This window comes from Rhineura floridana, chromosome 10 (assembly GCF_030035675.1).
Source record: "Rhineura floridana isolate rRhiFlo1 chromosome 10, rRhiFlo1.hap2, whole genome shotgun sequence".
Lineage (NCBI taxonomy): Eukaryota > Metazoa > Chordata > Lepidosauria > Squamata > Rhineuridae > Rhineura > Rhineura floridana.
In genome coordinates, this window is record NC_084489.1 from 82,166,227 (window position 1) to 82,186,110 (window position 19,884).

General features: G+C 46.4%; 1 protein-coding gene across 1 annotated transcript; it reads right to left on the minus strand.

Annotated features, from left to right (window-relative positions):
• Positions 1-2,418: 2,418 nt before the first annotated feature.
• MYD88 (MYD88 innate immune signal transduction adaptor) lies at positions 2,419-18,854 on the minus strand. The gene is given in 6 exon segments (XM_061587064.1): positions 2,419-6,130; positions 6,133-6,237; positions 7,391-7,482; positions 9,970-10,150; positions 11,036-11,170; positions 18,429-18,854. Coding segments are annotated over 6 exon segments (906 nt in total). The 5' UTR covers positions 18,769-18,854; the 3' UTR covers positions 2,419-6,077.
• Positions 18,855-19,884: the final 1,030 nt, after the last annotated feature.

Below are 19,884 nucleotides of genomic sequence, written 5' to 3' on the forward strand. Positions count from 1 at the left end.
GCATCCTGTTCTTACAGTAGCCAACCAGTTGCTCCAGTGGGAAGCCCACAAGTAGGACTTGAGCACAGCAGCACCCTTCTTATTTGCAATTTCCAGCGACTGGTATTCTGAGGCATACTATCTCCAACAGTGGCTAGTAGCCACGGATGGTCTTATTCTCCGTTGATGCGCCTAATCCTTTTTAAAAAAGCCATCCAAGTTGGTGGTTGTCACTCCATCTTGTGGGAGCAAATTCCCTCGTTAACTATGCGCTGTGTGAAGAAGTATTTTCTTTTGTCCTGAATTTTACAACATTCAGCTTCATTGGATGGCCCAGAGTTCCAGTGTGATGAGAGAAGCCTGTCCACTTCCTCCACACCGTGCATCATTTTATACACCTCTATCTCCTCTTACTCACCTTTTTTTTCTAAACTAAAATAAAAAAGTGCAGGGATGGCCTACCTGGCAGTGCCCAGGTCACATCTGGCCCCTACAGCAATTTTATCTAACCCTTGATGGCCCCACCCCATTTAAATCAAGATGTGGTAGGAAGTTCGGCTACAGAGTAGTGGGGAACCTGTGTTCCTCCAGATACTGCTGGACTTCAACTCCCATCAGCTCCAGCGGTCAGGGAAGATGGGAACTCTAATTCAACAACATCTGAAGGTAACAGCTTGTTTGGGCTACTGCAGTGCATTATACATGGGGCTGCCTTTGACTGAAAACTCTTGGGGCTGTAGAATGTTGCCACTAGGTCCCTGGCTATGGAAGTGCATCTTGCTGATTTTTCAAACAGCTGCATTGGCTTCTGGTCTATTTCTGAGCACACCTCAAACTCCTGCTTGTTTTTGTGCACTCAGATAGCCATGCTGGCTGGGGCTGACGGGTGTTGTTGTCCAAAAAATCTGGAGGGCACCAGGTTGGCACAGACTGGTTTAAATCACGGGTAACTATCCATCTTACAATTGCTATCAAATGTTTTCTAAATCACAAGAAGCATTAAAAAAAAAAACCCAAAGAAACAAAACCTGTGTTTACTACCAGTATGTTTTAAAAGTGGCTAAACAAAGGTGGACAACACGTTATCCTTTAAATTGATATTAAAAGTACATTTCTACTCATCTATTTTTTTTCTAAAAGAGCTCAATGCTGGGTCCTCACATCACAAACCTGTGTGGCTGGCAAAGCTAAGGGGGGAAGGGGAACCTGGCCTAGAGCCACCCTAGACCTACCTTTGAACCTACATTTCTCAAACACAGCACTCTGCCAACATTAGATCAACCCGGCGCTGGATTATTTAAATGTATATATATGTATATATACACAAAGTTATATATAACTTATTATGCTGGTAAGGAGTTTTCTGCAGAAGCTCTGCCAGCCTGGGAGACCACCTGCCCTGCCTCTTCTGTGACTTTCGAAGCCTACACCTTTGGAAGCCTACACACTTACTATTAAATTTTGGAGTCCACACCTCTGCTTACAAAGAGACTGTGCTGATACAAAACAAGCCTCCACTCTGAATAATGAAGTCTTGTAGGAGATATAGTAAATGGTTTTCTTTAGGGGCTTGGGGTGTTAATGGTTACTTCTTTGTTTTTAATGATTGTTTTATTATGTTCATAATGTTGAAAAGTTGTTTTTGCTTATTATATTTGTTATGTCACTTTTATTATTTGTTGTTAGGAAATTGTTTTTGCAATTGTTTTTGAGATGTGTTTCTGTTCACCTTGCTGTAAGCCGCCTTGAGCACAATTTTATGTGGAAAGGCGGCATACAAATAAAATGATGAGATATTGTTAAAGTTATATATAAGCCCAACACAAGTAGGTGCCTCATCTATATTATTAAAGTTATATATAAGCCCAACACAAGTAGGTGCCTCATCATTCAAAAATTCAGCTATGATTTAAGAAGAACCCTGCTAGATCAGGTGAATGACGCATCTCGTTCAGCATCCTTGTCTCACAGCAGCCAACCAGATGCCCGTTAAGGGAAGCCTGCAAAGGAAACCAGAGCGTGACACCAACTCTCCCCACTGGCAATTCCCAGCAACTGGTATTCAAAAGCAGTGCCTCCAACAGTGAGCCCTATCCTCTATGAATTTCCAGCTGCCATTGCCACATCTTGTGGGAGCAGGTTCCACAATCTGGCTGTGTGCTGTGGGAAGGGGAGAGTAGCATAAACAATTTGGAAGGGGGAGTTGAAACTTGCAATCATGAGAAGAAGAAAAAGAGCATAACAGTGCAATCCTATACATGTCTACTCAGAAGTTCATTCCACTGAGTTCAGTGGGTCTTACTCCCAGATACGTGCATATAAGACTGCTATTTTCAGCCATTATTTTCTTTAAAAACAATTGCCTATTTTCTAGAGGTTGTAGCTTTTCTCCCTCTCTCTCTCTGTCGTATATAATAATACAAAATTTATCAAACCACATGGGATCCTAAGGTCTCTGCAACGTTTAGTAATGAGGTATAACACAAGGATAACAGATAACGCACTAATTTAATTTACAGACATCACATTCATATTACTGCCTGCCCAGGAATAATAATTTTGCGGCTCACTTTCTCAGGATGTTGAGAACTGCTGTCTTGTAAAGAGCCTGGATTTTCCTAAGATCAAGCATCTTTCATTGGAATGTAGACAGGTGGGGGAACTATATATATATATATGAACCAGCCCAGGGAGTTTGAATGCCACAAACAGCTCCAGGGTCAAATTCCCTCATTGTTTCTTCACAGTATTTGGTATGAGTAGTACACTACCCCTCTATATGGTGGTTCCATTCAGCTACTGAAGATTATAATTATCCTGTTTGGGCACATTATATATACTCATCCTTGGAACTGCCCCGGTAAGAAGTGTACTGGATTCATTTACACATCCAAGGATAAACCAAGTACTCTTTCTGTTTCATTTCTGAAGATCACATGGAAAGCACTTTTGGGATGGCAGAATTGAGTGGAATTCAAAATTTTGAGAGCACGCAAGCAGCGGTCTAAGAGTAATCCAAAATGGTGAACAAGAGGGTGCAGTCAGAATAGCCTGCCAGACCCAACCTATATAAACACATACATGGAGAGGTGGATCAATCAGGACAAAAAGCGAACAACTTCGATTATCTCTTATCATTGAAATGAGCCTTCCTCCTTACCTCCTGAGGTCAGCCTCCCACACGTGACCTTAGGGTATATCAGCTGGGAGATATAACGAACATTTCCTATCTCCATATGCCCCAGAGAAACGAGGTGCTCCTATTTGATTTTTTCACTTATTTCCCCTCTATTTCCAATGTTCAGGCTGGGAGTGCCAGTGCTTACATGCATAAATAGTATCACTCACACACATGAGGGAGGTGTTAGCCAGCTTGTGGGACCCCCAAGTTTTGGAGGAGTACAAAAAATATGTAGTAGGAAAAAAATGCTCAGGTGAGCGACTCCTCCCACCCCTCAAAAAAAAACAACCTGATCAGCATACTCAAGAGAAACAGAATGCTGACTGACAGGGCAAGGGGTAGAGGATGGGAATGGGGGGCTGTAATTCTGAGCAGCGGCATTCCAAACTGCAACATTTTGTTGCATGTCCCACTTGTCTCCTCGTACCGTCGTCAACCTATCTTCTCAGAAAACATCCTAGTACCTATTGGGGTGTTGTTAATATTGATGCCTGAAAGAGAACCCGTGGAAAAGTTTGGGGCTCATGGCCCGCACAGTTTGGGACAAAATGATAAAACACACTTTGTTCTCACTCTACTGTAGGGATGGCTAACTTAGGGTCCTCCAGAAGGTACTGTACTAAAGCAACTCGATGCTTGCACACTCAAATGCTCCACTTAATTTGTGACTTCCTGATTTGCCACAAACCATGGATTGGCTGCTGCACTGAAACCATAAAACTATGGCTTGCCTTGCAAACCAGGATCGACCTCTGATTTGCCTGCCAAGCACAAGCCATAGTCTACTGGTTCACATGCAATGGCAAACTAGGGTTTGCTGTAAACTAGGAAGTCACTAATTAAGCAGAGCGTGAGGAGGGAGAAAGAACATGAAAGTCCAAAGTTAGTCTATTTAACACCAAACCATGGTTTGGCATTAAAATCATCAGCCAATGAGCCAGGTATGTTGCAATTTTCATCTGCCACCAGCAGCCAGAGTAAGTGGAGAGTCTGTGTGCACCATCGTCCACCAATGGGCTATGGTGACAGTGCTGATGGAGGAGTGGCCAATATATGTGGTGCTCATCCCACACTCTACTTTGCCATTGCCCATGGTGGGGAAAGTGCTTACCACAGCTAGTGGATCACTGGATGGAGAAAATTGAAAGATCTCCAGGTCCCACATCCTTCATGGACTCATGATGCGGCCTCAGGAGAGTTGATCTCATGTGTACAATGAGAGCAAAAATTACTTTTCTCTCAGAATTCTATCAAGGATTACTCTTAAGAAGTGGTACAGAGTGGTCTGGACTGGAAAAGGCGATAGGGTGGGGGGACACAGCAAAGGATGGCTGGATCAGTCTATCTCAGATCTATGTCAGTTTCAAGTGCACTCTGTTTTCTATAGATTCACATTTAAATTGTATGCATGTCCCCCAAAATATGCACTTTTGTGCATATTTTCTTTAAAGTTCACATTTTGTTATGAACTTCCCCCCAAAAAAATTATATTATCCTTTGCTATGCATTTTCAATTAAATTATACATTCCCCCTTTAAAAAAAGAATGTACAGAATTTCATATTTTTAACTGAAACTGTATTGCAAAATTCAGAGATATGAGCAATCTGCCAGATAACTGCATCCTAGTCCACACAGACAAGTCCAGGGACTGTGAATTAGGTCGCTTCACTTTAAAATGTGGACTGAACAAAATTCTCCTCTGTCCCTAGACAGGATGAGTGCATTTGTAAGTGTTGGCAGTGGGTTGCATCAGACGACCACTGGTCTCTTTGCCTTTCTACGGGGATTTTTAAAAAGTGTCCTCTAAAAATTACTTGTGTCCTGATGTTAGTGCCCCTGCACTGCTTATCAGAGTCTTCTTCTAAGACAGAGATTCCTCAGGATTAAGGACTGCTATGCTAAGAATGCAAACGGCCCCATTTATCAAACATAGATTCTGTTTGCCTTGAGGGGTTTATTCCTATCCACACCTTGGGAATCAGGCAGATTATGAGAAACTTAAAACGATCCAAAGCAGAGAATCCCCACATGCTTTTAAAACTGCTTGGTAAGGTTGTTGTAGTAAGCAGAAATCTTGGAAGAAAACAGAGTCTGCTGTTTCCACTCACTTCCCCCCACTGGCTGTTATATAATATTGGAAGAGCTGTGGCCTGTAGACTCCTGTGTCGTATTGATTAGGAAGAGATCAGAGTGGATTGGCAGGCTCCTGGTCCAATCTAGATTCTAGACAGCTGGTTGGGGGGCGGGGTCAAAGAGGCTTGGCAACTGCCTCCCCCCTTTTAGGAATGCCCACCTTACACTTAAGGAATGGTTTTCCCAAGGCAAATGGTAGGCAAAAGAAGTTTCACAATTGGGGGGAGTGATTGGTCAGTGACCAAGACGTCCAGAATCTGGTTATCTTCCTGTACAGCAGCAGCCTGTAAGATGTGGACCCCAGTAGACCAATGAACCGCCCCTATTTTAAGGCATCTGGAACTCACCCTTGTCAGAAACAGGATACTGGGAGTTGGGGGCTATTTCAACTGTTGGTTTGTGCTAGTAAAAAATGAGTGCTCTTGAGTTATTAGAAAGAGAGGGCGTTCAACGCCTTGCAGAAGATAATCCTCATTTTGCATGCCATAAACATTCTCCTACTCAAGCATGTTTTTCTCGGTTCCTGTTTCACAAGAAGGAAACTTGCTAAAAGTGGGGAATGGGAACCAAATTCTTCAGGAGCAGCTGCAATCCTTAATATTTTCTAGCCTTCTTTCTTAAAACTGGCCGAGTTCTGAGGCACGGAGTTGTTTCAGAGTCTTGACAAGGTCGGGGTTTAACACGAGTTTTCTGCTTTCGCAGTGAAGGCCAAGAAAGGCTCATGTCCCCTCCTTCCTTAGACGCAGTTCTAGTTGAACCGCAAGGCAATCAGCCTTGCAGCTTTACATCATGGGAGCAAGAGAGATTTGGCCAATCGCATCCAGAACCATTTTTTGGTGCAGGGGTTGGTGTAGTCACAAACCGTAATGAACCTCAAGATGCTCGGAAACTCTTTCTTCATGCTTTTGCACTTAACCGGAATGAGGCGTTTGAGGCGAGCTCCTGAAAGAGAAAATTGACATGGGAATGTGGTAACCTAACAAGAGATGTGCAATTTGTCTTATTCCTAGACCAGACAGGAAACAGCTGCCCCACTTTCCTTTCTGAGCCCGTAAGGTTCTGTGTTACAAATGAGTCAAAATTTCTCAGAAGACATTTGTCAGAAAACATTGCAACAAAGCAGCTGCTTGCTGCAACTGTCTATGTCAGCCTTCACCAACCTGGTGTCCTCCAGACATTTTGGACTACAACTCCCATAAGCCATGCCTGTGCTGGCTGGGGATGATGGGAGCTGTAGTCCAAAATATCTGGAGAGCAGCTACTTGGCGAAGGCCTTTAGTGTGGCAGCACCTACCCTTTGGAACTCCCTCCCACTGCATATCAGACAGGCACCTTCTCTATTGTCTTTTCAGAGCCCGCTAAAGACCTTCCTCTTTCATCAGGCCTTCTAAAACCTTTATCCTACTTGGTATCTGTCTGGGAACTGAACAGATTTTCTGTATGTGCTGGTTTTTTATGTCATTTTTCTATTTATAATTTTTAAACTGTTTTTGTATATGCATTTGCTTTAACTGTTTTTATATATGTAACTAATTTATATATATTATATGGCAAATTGCTTTGGGATGTATTGATTTGGATTCCTGCATTGTGCAGGGGGTTGGACTTGATTGTATTTTATCATGATATTGTACGTCGCCTAGAGTGGCCGTTTATTCGGCCAGATTGGCGATTCAAAAATAACATTTTATTATTATTTATTATTATTGATGGCCTTATAGGCCCCTTCCAACTCTACTATTCTATGATTCTATGGGAAGTGATTCATAACTGTAATTAACAACGACAACAGCAACAAATTCATGGAGGATAAGGCTGTCAGTGGCTCCTCGACATAATGGCTGTGCTGTGCTTAACGGTCAGAGGCAGCATGTTTCTGAATATCAGTTGCTGGAACCGCAGAAGGGGAGATTGCTCTTGTGCTTAGGGGTTGCTTGAGGGCTTCCCCTGCGCAACTGGTTGGCCCCTGTGAGAACAGGATGCCGGACTAGAGGGGCACTGGCCTGCTCCAGCAAGCTCTTCTTATGTAAATTTATTTTGGTCAAGGACCAGCCAGAACATTCTTAATAACAACTGGTGTTTCTGAGAGTCTTACCTGGGGAGAGGCTAAGAGCAAACTTGGTCTGGAAGTCACACTCTTCGCTGTTAAGGTAATCATCCGAAATCACCACCACCATCCTCCGGCACCTGCAGTTAAGTGCAGAACGGAGCAAACAGATTGGTTGTTAAAGGAGGGAAACGCGTGAGAGGAGCCTAGGCACATGCGAATGTTCCAAAATGGAAATGGATGGCCTTCAAGTTGTTCCTGACTTATGGCGACCCCATGAATAGGATTTTCATGGCAAGCAGTATTCAGAGGGGGTTTACCATTGCCTTCCTCTGAGGCTGAGAGGCAGTGACTGGCCCAAGGCCACCCAGTGAGCTTCATGGCTGTGTGGGGATTCGAACCCTAGTCTCCCAGGTCATAGTCCATAACCACTACGACACACTGGCTTTCTCGAATGTTCCAACCAATCCCTAATCAGGGCCATTTTCAGAGCTTTGGATAACAGTAAGTACCCCAGCATGGAGGATGCGGTCTCAGAGGCCATGAGGCACTCCATTTCCTTCCCATCTCCCATTTTCTCTTAAGATGCCATACATCTGCCCTTCCTCTCTGCATCTGCCTAGCCCTAACACTTTAAAGCTGTGAGAAGCAATTATATATAGCCCTGAAAATGCATCCACCTTTAGGGCCAGATTAAGCTGAGGAGGGCCCCTAGGCTGATTCTGAGCCGCCCGCCGTCCCATCCTGTCCCATCCCATCCCCCCCACTTCACCTACCTTTCTGCTTTTTTTGCGGCTGTGCACACTGTGTGCACAGGTTTGCCATTAATCAAGATGGCGGCCGAGGTTTCCCTAAGGGGCTGAAGCCTCTGCCACCATCTTGGTTGATGGCAGCAATGCGCGCGTGTAGCATGCATGCGTGCCATCAACCAAGATGGCGGCAGAGGTTTCAGCCCCTTAAGGAAACCTCGGCCGCCATCTTGATTGATGGCAAACCACAAAAAACAGCGGAGAAAAAGGTAAGTGAAGCAGGGGGATGGTGGGCGGTTCGGAAGCTCTTGTCCTGCAATCCGCGGCTCCTGTCCTGCTTCCACTGATTGTGGGCCCCCAAGAGCTCCGGGCCCCTAGGCTTCCGCCTACTAAGCCTAATGGATAAACCGGCCCTGCCTTTAATCCCAAACTGCAATGCAGGGTCTGCTTTTAGTGTTTTACCAGTATTTGTCTGACTCTCTCCTTGTCTGTGACCAAATGCAAAGGCAGATGGGGCTCCTGTAATCTTTTGCATTGCAGAGAAGAAGCAAAGACTCTCTGGGCTTATCGTTACACAGGCTTAGGGAAAAGCTGTGCTCTCAGGATCTCCCGATTTTAAACATCACTGTGCCTTTGACACCATTTATTTATTTAAAAATGCATGTGCTGTATTCTCCTGGTACCCAGGAATGGCATGCAGTAATGAATCAGTTGCTCAGGATTGCAGATGGGGAGAGAGCGCTATTGTGCTCCGATCCTGCTTGCAGGCTTCCCATAGGAAGTCTTCTAAATGGAGCTTTCTAAATGCAGACCTTTATCCCAGGTGGTGTCTGTATTGGATTTAATTGATCCAGGCTCTTCTTACATTCTTATGTTCTGATAAAATCCATAAAATTATGCCTTGTTGTCTTTTCCGCATCAAATTAACTCTCAGTTTTATCTGGACTGTTTTGTGCTGTTTTTTTAATTTGCAATTTTTAATTTTAAAATTGTTGTTTTTATTTTGGGGTTTTTTTGGGGGGGGAGTGTATTAAACAAAATTTCCAGACCACTTAATAATAATAATAATAATAATAATAATAATAATAATAATAATACAACTCTAACTAGTTTACATTAAACAGAATAAAACATTATTTAAAAATGCCAATAAATAATAAAGTTTAAAAACAAATAGAGATAGTAAATTAAGAAATTGTAGAAAAAATTAACACAATTTAAAAACAAGCATACATAATAAAATTACAGGTCTGAATGGCGAGGCTTGTCGAAACTAAAAAAGTTTTTAGTAGGCATAGAAAACAGTACACTGAAAGCACCTGCCCTAACATCAATAGGTAGGGAGTTCCACAGCACAGGCGCTGCCACCGTAAAAGACCAATTCCTGTTAAGTATGGAATGAACATAATATGGCACTTGTAGAAATGTAAGGATTGGAAAACCACCCTAGAAATATTTTTGTTGAAAGGCAGCATGTAATTTCTTAAACCAAGTAAATATCCCATCCATCTTCCCCAGCTTTTAAAAGGATAGAAATGGTTGCTATGTGTTTTCTGAAAACTAGGCTTGTTAACACCACTGATAATTTGGGATTTCCTAGAGGTGAATAAAGATGCTGAACAGTTGAGCTCTGTTACAACCGATCTGGAAAACCGTAGCAAGTTTTGTAAGGTGTTAGTTGTTTAAATCAAGATGTTTTAAAATAAATCGGATTGTATAGGCAGTTGTATTTAGAGTTAGGTTGCTTTAAATAAATTTACTTAATGGGAAAAAATACTGGGGAAGGGTAGCTGTGGGAAGCACAATCAGAAGTTGCATTGCAGTAAACCTCTCCTCTTCTGCTCATTTGAGCCCCGTAGTGAATATTCCTCAACTCACCGCCTCTCTATAAGTTCGCTGGTGATGGTCCACACACATGTCCCTGGCAGGACATCACGGTCAAACACGCAGAGCTTCAGCTTGTGTTCCGTCTGCTCCAGCTCTTGGATCATCTCTTGCACAAAGGGAATATCACTCTGGCAGTAACAGATGAAGGCATCAAACAGCTCTGGCGTTTGCCCTGAACATTAAAAAAAAAAGGGATGAGATGGAGTGGGAGGGACACACAAATAACCATTTGAGCCAGCCTTGCAAACAAGTTCTCAAAAATGACTAGCCCGCTGGCACGCATATAGCTGCGCCAATCAGTTGTAAAGCATCAGCAGCCTCAAAAGTAAATTGTTGTAAAGCTTCCCTGCACAGTTGCCCAGAAGGCAAAATTATTTAGGCGATCGGGAAAGTGGCTGCTTACAAAACAGATGTAAGCCAACTTCACCTGTAACAGAAACTTGCCAATTGTATCTAACACAAAATCAAAGAATCCATTTAGCACATTGCTCTGTTGTATTTTGGGGGAGGGAGGGGGAGAGAGTGATACTGGGTGATAGCACCATATTATTTTTGAGCAGATCGGCTGCTATCCTGCCCACGTTTAAGGAGCTCCATGGGAACATGCACAGTTTTGCCACCATCAGCTGCCCCCATTAAATTTCTAGACACCACCCTCCTCCAGGATCGCCTCAAAACAGGCTGATGGATGGCTCAAGCATCTCCACGGACAGTAACATTGAGGCGACAGATAATCCAGCTTGCTTACACATTTCTTTTCCTGGTAGAGCCCTTGTGCCTTTCAGCAACTGCATAGCAAGGAAATCCAACAAGCACACTGCACAGAGATGCAATGTATGTGAGGGGGAGAGCGTCGCCTATTGAATTTCTGCCTGTTTTGCAACTGTTAACGGTACAGAAGCCCTGCCAGAGAAATAAGGTGCCAATCAACCCTAGCCACAGAAGGCAGATAAGCACTCTCATTTCCTCCTCCTTCCAGAGACTACACACCCCCAACTCTCCCTCGCTCTGCGCCACATCATCATTTCCGCAGCAAATGATCTCACAGCCTGTTTACCAAGAGGATTGTCCCGCGTGGTGATGCCCTGCATTTCAGATGACCTTGGAATGCTGCTGTCCACCGCTGGTACCTGTATGGGCTGCTCGGCTTGCTCCTGCTCTTTCCTCTGCAGGTACTTCTTGCAATCCTCTTCTGCAAAGAGTTGTGTTAAAAAAAAAGAGAGACATATTTCTGAGGATGCTCCCACTGCTGTTCAGGACATGTACATGAGCTGGCCCCCTGTGCTCTTTGCTCAGCACTAGAGTGCTAAACCAGAAATACAGAAAACTTCCCAGGGGAGGGGGGAAAGGAAGCAAGCATATCTCCTCCTGGGGCACTTTCCAAGCCCAGATGGATCCCTCTTTGTCAGTGGCAAGGAATCAGCTCAACCAAGGGTTGCCAGGTTCATGGCCTGAGACTGATCCCGTATCTTTAGACAGAGCTTGGCAAAGTTACTTTTTTGAACTACAACTCCCATCAGCCCAATCCAGTGGCCATGCTGGTTGGGGCTGATGGGAGTTGTAGTTCAAAAAAGTAACTTTTCCAAGCTCTGTCTTTAGAAGAGAAAGTCAGCCAAGTGCAGGTGTTCTAGCAACTCTGTAATGGGAAAAACCACAAGGTGGAATTCTCCCTTCCCCCTGCACAACTTTGGAGCCCCTCTTGGAGGCTGGGCCTGGCAACCAAGAGGTCTTCTGTATCTTTAAAAGTTGTGCAGGGGGAAGGGAGAATTTCACCTTGTGGTTTTTCTCATTACAATGTTGCAAGAACACCTGCACTTGGCTGACTTTCTCTTCTCCTAAAGATACAGGATCAGTCTTAGGCCATGAACCTGGCAACCCTAGCTCAACCTCATGCAGCTAAAAATGTGGAAGTCGGGTGAGCATTGCATGCATGCAGAGCCTCCATGTCTAGAGGCAGTTCTCCTCAGATTTGCAAGATATTGGGGACAGAGAATGCAAAGGGTACAAATCTTCATCTGCCATGCTTGTGAGCCTATCTGTATCATCCACTGGGCCACTGCTGGGAACAAAAGGCTTGGTGAGATGGACCTTTGGCCTATATTAACCTACCAAAGTAATTATTTTGTGTGTTTTTCCAAGCAGATATAGAACTGTAGAGTTGGAGTGTACTCAAAGGTCATCTAGTCCAGCCCTCCAACAAAACAGGAAATCCACTGCTACAGCATCCCAGACAAACGGCCATCGAGCATCTGTTTAAAAAACTCAAAACCTCCTTCTGATGCTGTTTTTCCCACGTGCAAACAGCTTAGACCATCAGGAAGTTCTTCCTAATCTTTTGTCTAAATCCCTTTTCTTGTAATTTGAATGCAAATATGTAAAGGCGTGCACTGTTTATTCAGGCTGCAAAAAGCAGCTGTTCTTGGGGCAGAACACAGAAAGCTGCCTTAGACTATTGTCTAAGTATTAACTCCACCGTTCTTCAACCTTGAGTCCCCAGATATTGATGGACTACCACTCCTGTCATTCCTGACCATTGCCCATGCTGTCGCGATGATGGGAGTTGTAGTCTATCTGGGCACTCCAAGATTTCAGGCAGACTTCTCTCCCAGCCCTACCTGGAGAAAGTGCGGGTGGAACCTGGGTCCATCTCCATGCAAAACACATGTTCTGCTAGAGAGCTATGGCCTTTTCTCTAAAGATAACATAGGAGGCCAGTCCTCATGGTTCTGAATGAAGGGCTGATTTAACAGGAACATAGGAAGCTGCTGTATGCTGAGTCAGACCATTGGTCCATCTACTTAGTGCCTTCTATCTGTACTGAGTGGCAGCAGCTCTCCAGGGCTTCAGGTGAGTGGCTTTCCCAGGTCTACCTGGAGACGGAATCTGGGATCATCTGCATGCAGTTGCTCTACCACTGAGGTAAGATCCTCCTGGCTAAATTTTGTGTTTTGACTCTTTTAAGGTCTTGGGCAAAGGCTTTTCGGAAACCAATAATCTCCAATCATTTTTAAAAAAACATGAAATAACTGGCAATGCCAGGAATTCAACATGGGGTCTTCTGCATGCAAACCATGTGCTCTGTGCTCTTGGCTCCTCCCGAGAAGTCCCCTTTGAACAAAGGAAGCTGCCTTATGCTGAGTCAGACCACTGATTCATCCAGCCAAGAACCATCCACGCAGGCAGCATTCTCCACATCTCCAGCAGATGTCTTTCCCAGCCCAACAACAACATGACAGCCTGTCTAAACTGACCATGCTAAGGAGCCCAGCAAGGAAAGATCTCCTGTGGACTAATGACTAGTCTAGAATAAATCAGTCACTAGTCACGGGCACAGAAAGGGAAATGAGAGGGAAATTTTTAGATTGCATAGGGAGGGGTCTTATGGCATCCAGAGGTGAAGATCAACATCAATGGAACAACAGCAAAGCAGGTATCGTCACGGAGAAACAGAGAGCGCCAAAAGAGAACTCAGAGAGTGCACGAGGATGCAAGAACAGGCTTTTGCAGAGGTGGTGAGCCTGGGGCTCTCCAGATGTTATTGGGCTACTTCTTGCATCATCCCTGACCATTGGCCACGCTGGCTGGGGCTGATGGGAGTTGGAATCCAACAACAGCTGGAGGGCCGCAGGTTCCCCCTTCCCTGAAATACAATTCCCAGGGTTCTTTGCAGGAAGCCATAGTACTTAAATGGGTATAAAGCTGATAAAATAAGGTTGCGGAACCTGTGGCCCTCCAGATGTGGCAGGACTACAGCTCCCATCATCTTAACCATTTGGCCACGCTGGCTGGGGCTGATGGGAGTTGGAGTCCAACAGCAGCTGGGGGTCCGTCCCTGCCTATGACAAGGACAGGCGGATCAGAGATCACAGGAAGAGGCGTAACATACGGCTTTCCAAGATTTTGGTTTTCTTGCTGCTCAAGTATTGAATTGTCCGTCTGGGGTCTTTTGTGTTCTCGTTCCTTGATGCTGCCATTGCATTTTTAATGATGAATTGGGGTTGCTTTCATATCTTGTAACTCGTAAGCCGCAGCTGAGTGACTCCTTTTTTGGAGGGGAAAAGTGGGGTGTACATTTCTATGTAAATAAATCAGAGCTTGGAAAAGTTACTTTTTTGAACTATAACTCCCATCAGCTCCAGCCAGCATGGCCACTGGATTGGGCTGATGGGAGTTGCAGTTCAAAAAAAGTAACTTTTCCAAGCTCTGAAATAAATACACGACAGTGAAGATCTGCATAAGGGAGCAGAAAAGAGGCCACAAATGGTCCATTTAGCTTAGTATTGACGAAGGACCACAGCTGTGCAGTACAGCATTTGCTTTGCATGCAGAAGATCCCAGGTTCAATCCCAGCATCTCCAGGTACGGCTAGGAAAGAGCCCTGCCTGAAAACCCCGGAAAGCCTCTGCCAATGAGTGCCAAGCAAGATGGTCCCACTCAATATATGCTCCTGCGCTGCCTCTGACTGCCAACAACCCCTGCACATCCAGGGGATTCTTTTTGAATCGAGGGTACCAGGATACTTAGGGGAAGGGCCGTAGCTCAGCGGTAGAGCACCTGCCTTGCATGCAGAAGGCCCCAGGTTCAATCCCGGGCATCTCCAGGCAGGGCTGGGAGACAATGCTGCTTAATACCCTGGAAAGCTGCTGCCGGTCAGTGCAGACAATACTGTGCTGCATGGACCAATTGTCTGATTCAGTATCAAGCAGGTTCCTGTGTTCCTTTGAAGCCTGGGCCTGCCTTTGCATAATGTTCTATCATGGAATTCTCAGGTTTCTTACGTTCTAGAGAAACATGAAGGCCAACGGCAGGGCCGGCCCAAGCCAGGTTGCTGCCTGCGGCGGAGCAGGAAATGGTACTTGCTCCCCCTGCCCTGCTAGTTCCCCTCTATCCAGCACTGGTTAGGCCTCATCTTGAATACTGCATCCAGTTGTGGTCTCCGCACTTCAAGAAGGATGCAGACAAACTGGAACAGGTTCAGAGGAGGGCAACAAAGATGATCAGGGGACTGGAAACAAAGCCCTATGAGGAGAGACTGAAAGAACTGGGCGTGTTTAGCCTGGAGAAGAGAAGACTGAGGGGAGATATGATAGCACCCTTCAAGTACATGAAAAGTTGTCACATAGAGGAGGGCCGGGATCTCTTCTCGATTGTCCCAGAGCGCAGGACACGGAATAATGGGCTCAAGTTTCAGGAAGCCAGATTTCGACTGGACATCAGGAAAAACTTCCTAACTGTTAGAGCCATATGACAATGGGACCAATGACCTAGAGAGGTAGTGGGCTCTCCGACACTGGAGGCATTCACGAGGCAGCTGGACAGCTATCTGTTGGGAATGCTTTGATTTGGATTCCTGCACTGCGCAGGGGGTTGGACTTGATGGCCTTATAGGTCCCTTCCAACTCTACTGTTCTATGATTCTATGCTCCTCATCAAGTCAAGGTGCAGAGTGTGCACAGAACTGGCTTTAAGAGGCACATTTTATTTCAGATCAGTTGACCGAGCAAACATCACCCGCTGTCCTATGCCGCCTGCTTGTTCTCCTCACAGGGCCAAAGACAGCCCCCCCCCCAACATCTAAAGGCTAGTTGCTATAAAGTACACAATGTCCTATGAGAGCCTTTCCCAACCTAGCACTGTCCTGGTGTTTTGCACTACAACTCCCATCAGGTCCAGCCTGATGGAGCCCAGGTTGGGGAAGTCTGCCCTGTGGGCCTCTGCACACTTGACCCCCTTACCTTTTGCTACATTTATCCATGTGGATTTCCTGCCCCCACCCTGGGCATCCCTCCTCACCTGAGTTGACTGCCTCACTCCACCTAAAGGTTGGGCAGGCCACAGCCAGCCGTGGGAGAATGCGATGGCAAATTGTGGCTGAACACAAATCCATTTCTAACCAGCAATGCAGTGGAGAATTCAGAAGTGCAGGGTCCCTTCATGACAACCACAACCACACACCCTCCTCCTTTTTTCTTTTTTGCAGCTGGGTTGAGAATGAGATCCTTGCGAAATGCCTTCTCCCACAACAACAGACGTCCCTAGCAGCCAATCAGCATGAAAGGGGAAAGTGTCAGCCACTGAAAAAAGTCTTCTCAGTGGCTGATTCACCTACGTTCATTGTGATTGGCTACAATCAGCAGGAAAGGGCAAGGATGCATGTTAGAAGACTCTTCTCAGTGGCTAACAGACTCCCCCTTTATGCTGAATGGCTTCTAGGATGCTGGAGGCACGGGGATCCTGCCCCCCCCAAAGTAAGACCCTCCGAGACCCCGGGCAACTACACCCATTTCTAACGAAGGGGGAGAGGGCAGGGAGAGATCTAGGACAGGCCCAAACCACTTGCAGCAACCCCCCTCCCCCATGTGTCATGGCACCTGACAGGTACTTGACAACACCCCACCCCCCATTTTTTCCCCACCTCAGACCCTTAGTGGGTTGCAATATATGGCTTGTCTTGGTGGCTCAGTCCTACTCTAGGTGGAGTCCAGAAGCAGCAGTGATGGGCACCAGAGAGGATGTGACACCAAGATTTTTGTAAACCACTTGGAGATGGGTTTTTTGTACAATAAAATGGTATATTGGTCGCTCGCCAACTCCAGGCCCTCTTGGATGAAACTGATTATCTGGATCCATTTCAATCCGGCTTTCGGCCAGGGTTTGGTACAGAAACAGCCTTGGTTGCCCTGTATGATGACCTCTGTCGGGAGAAAGACAGAGGGAGTGTAACTCTGTTGGTTCTCCTTGATCTCTCGGCGGCTTTTGATACCATCGACCATGGTATCCTTCTGGGGCGACTCGCGGAGTTAGGAGTTGGAGGCACTGCTTGGCGGTGGCTGTGCTCCTATCTTGAGAATCGTCTCCAGAAGGTGATGCTTGGGGAACACTACTCGAGTCCCTGGGTGCTCCAGTATGGGGTCCCGCAGGGCTCAGTTCTGTCCCCCATGCTTTTAATATCTATATGAAGCCGCTGGGTGAGGTCATCAGGAGTTATGAAGTGCGTTTCCAGCAATATGCTGATGATACGCAGCTCTATTTCTCCTTTTCACCTTCTTCAGGTGAGGCTGTTGCTGTACTGAACCGCTGCCTGGCCGCGATAATGGACTGGATGAGAGCAAACAAACTGAAGCTCAATCCTGACAAGACTGAGATGCTGCTAGTTGGGGGGCCCTCTGCTCAGATGGTTGATGTCAGACCTGTCCTAGATGGGGTTACACTCCCCCTAAAGGAACAGGTCCGTAGTTTGGGGATCTTATTAGATCCGCTTCTGTCACTTGAGGCCCAGGTAGCCTCGGTGGCACGAAATGCGTTCTACCAGCTTCGGCTGGTAGCCCAACTACGACCCTATCTGGACAGGGAGAACCTAGCCTCAGTTATTCACGCTCTGGTAACCTCTAGATTGGATTACTGTAATGCTCTCTACGTAGGGTTACCTTTGAAAACTATTCGGAAACTTCAGCTAGTGCAGAATGCTGCGGCCAGAGTTCTTACTGGGACGAAGAAATTCGACCACATAACACGTATTCTGGCCCAACTGCACTGGCTTCCAATATGTTTCCGGGCCGGATTCAAAGTGTTGGTCCTTACCTATAAAGCCCTTAACGGCACTGGACCGCAATATCTGATGGAACGCCTCTCCCGCTATGTTCCTACCCGTTCACTCCGCTCGACGTTTAAGGCCCTTCTCCGGGTCCCAACCCATACAGAGGCCCGGAGAACAGTAACAAGATCTAGGGCCTTTTCGGTGGTGGCCCCTGAATTATGGAATGCCCTCCCAGATGAGATACGCCTGGCGCCTTCTCTGTCATCTTTTCGGCACCAGGTAAAAACCCACCTCTACACCCAGGCATTTTAAAGTATTTAAGCTTTTAATCTTATTTTTTTTAGTTTTCTTTCACTTTGTTTATATAATGTTTATATTGTCTGCGCAATACACACTTGCTGTATTTTAAATATTGTGGTTTTATCATGTTGTACACCGCCCTGGGAGCTGCTAGCTATAGGGCGGTTTAGAAATGCAACTAAATAATAATAAATATATAAGTTTGTTAAACAAAAATAAAAAGAAAAGTTATGGTGAAGGGGGGGGAGACCCTGGGAGCCTATTCAGCTGAAGAGCTGGTTGTGCATCCTTCAAATACACTAACAACGAGGAAGTGCTACAATAAAAACCCAGAACTTAGGAAGAGGAGAACAAGGAGGGGAGGAGTTCAGTGGCCATTTTCTCCTTCTCCGGGAAGGGCTCCGTGTGCCTCTTACAGGCAGGAATCCAACAGGTGACACTTTGCCGGTCAGAAGACAGACAAAGCCTCATCTAACGGCAGCTCTTGCTGGAAACAGGATACTGGGAGGTTAGAGAGAAAGACCCTTGGTCCGATTCATCCTAAGAGCTTTGCGGGTGGGGCATCGAGGGAAGCAAGGGCCATGAGGGTAGGGTAGGGTGGGTGGGAGCTCACCAATGTTGGGCCCCAGGTCGGCGAGGGCGTCTTGGCGGCCGAGGCGGCGAAGCAGCTCGAGGAGGTAGCCCACGGTGGCCTCGCCGGGGCATCGCGCCTGCCAGTCGTCGAGGAGGCGCCCGGTGGGGTTCGCCTGCGCCTCGAAGTGCTTGATCTCCAGGTACTCGTAGCCCAGCTCCTCGGCCAGCACCGTCCAGTCGGAGGCCACCGGGGCGCGCGGGTTGAGGAACAGCCCCAGCCGGCGCCGCACCGAGTAATTCAGCGCCACCAGCGGCACCGAGTCTTCCGACGCCGGCGTCGGCGCCGACAGCTCCTTCGGGGCGGCAGCGGCTCCCGCCATAGCCTAGCTGGGTCTCTCGCTTGGCCGCCTTCCCTTTCCTGTCCCCGCTGCCGCTTTCGCAACTTCCCCGACGGGACGGGAAGAGGAGGAGATCCTCCCAACCGGTTTCGCTTTTGGTCGCCCGGCTGCTGTGCCCTGCTCCGCCTCGGGGTGAGCAGGTGCTGGGCACTGCTGCTCTTCCCAGCAAGGTTGTTGTTGTTGTTAGGTGCCTTCAAGTCGATCACGACTTATGGCGACCCTATGAATCAGCGACCTCCAAGAGCATCTGTCATGAACCACCCTGTTCAGAGCTTGTAAGTTCGTCTGTGGCTTCCTTTAAGGAATCAATCCATCTCTTGTTTGGCCTTCCTCTTTTTCTACTCCCTGCTGTTTTTCCCAGCATTATTGTCTTGTGTAGTGAATCATGTCTTCTCATGATGTGCCCAAAGTATGATAACCTCAGTTTCATCATTTTAGCTTCTAGTGATAGTTCTGGTTTAATTTGTTCTAACACCCAATTATTGGTCTTTTTTGCAGTCCATGGTATGCGCAAAGCTCTCCTCCAGCACCACATTTCAAATGAGTTGATTTTTCTCTTCTCCGCCTTTTTAACTATCCAACTTTCACATCCATACATAGAGATCGGAAATACCATGGTCTGAATTATCCTGATTTTGGTGTTCAGTGATACATCTTTGCATTTGAGGACCTTTTTTCTAGTTCTCTCACAGCTGCCCTCCCCAGTCCTAGCCGTCTGATTTCTTGAGTATTGTCTCCATTTTGGTTAATGACTGTGGAGTGGTATTGATAATCCTTGACAAGTTCATTGTCAACTTTAAAGTTACATAAATCTTCTGTTGTCATTATTTTAGTCTTTTTGATGTTCAGCTGTAGTCCTGCTTTTGTGCTTTCCAGGGAGAGAGAGGGAAATGTCATTTGCACATGCACAGAGGCAGAACTCTACCCTCAGGTGTGTGTGTGCGACGGACGGACTAGAACAAGATGCCTGCACCGTGGGGCCCTCTCCCTTCTCTCCACGGTCAGTGCTGCCTGCTTGCCTTCTCCCTCTGGACCCGATCCACACTACCGCCCTGAGCCAGGGAGCACAAGTTAAGTGGAGGATACTGATCCGTTTCT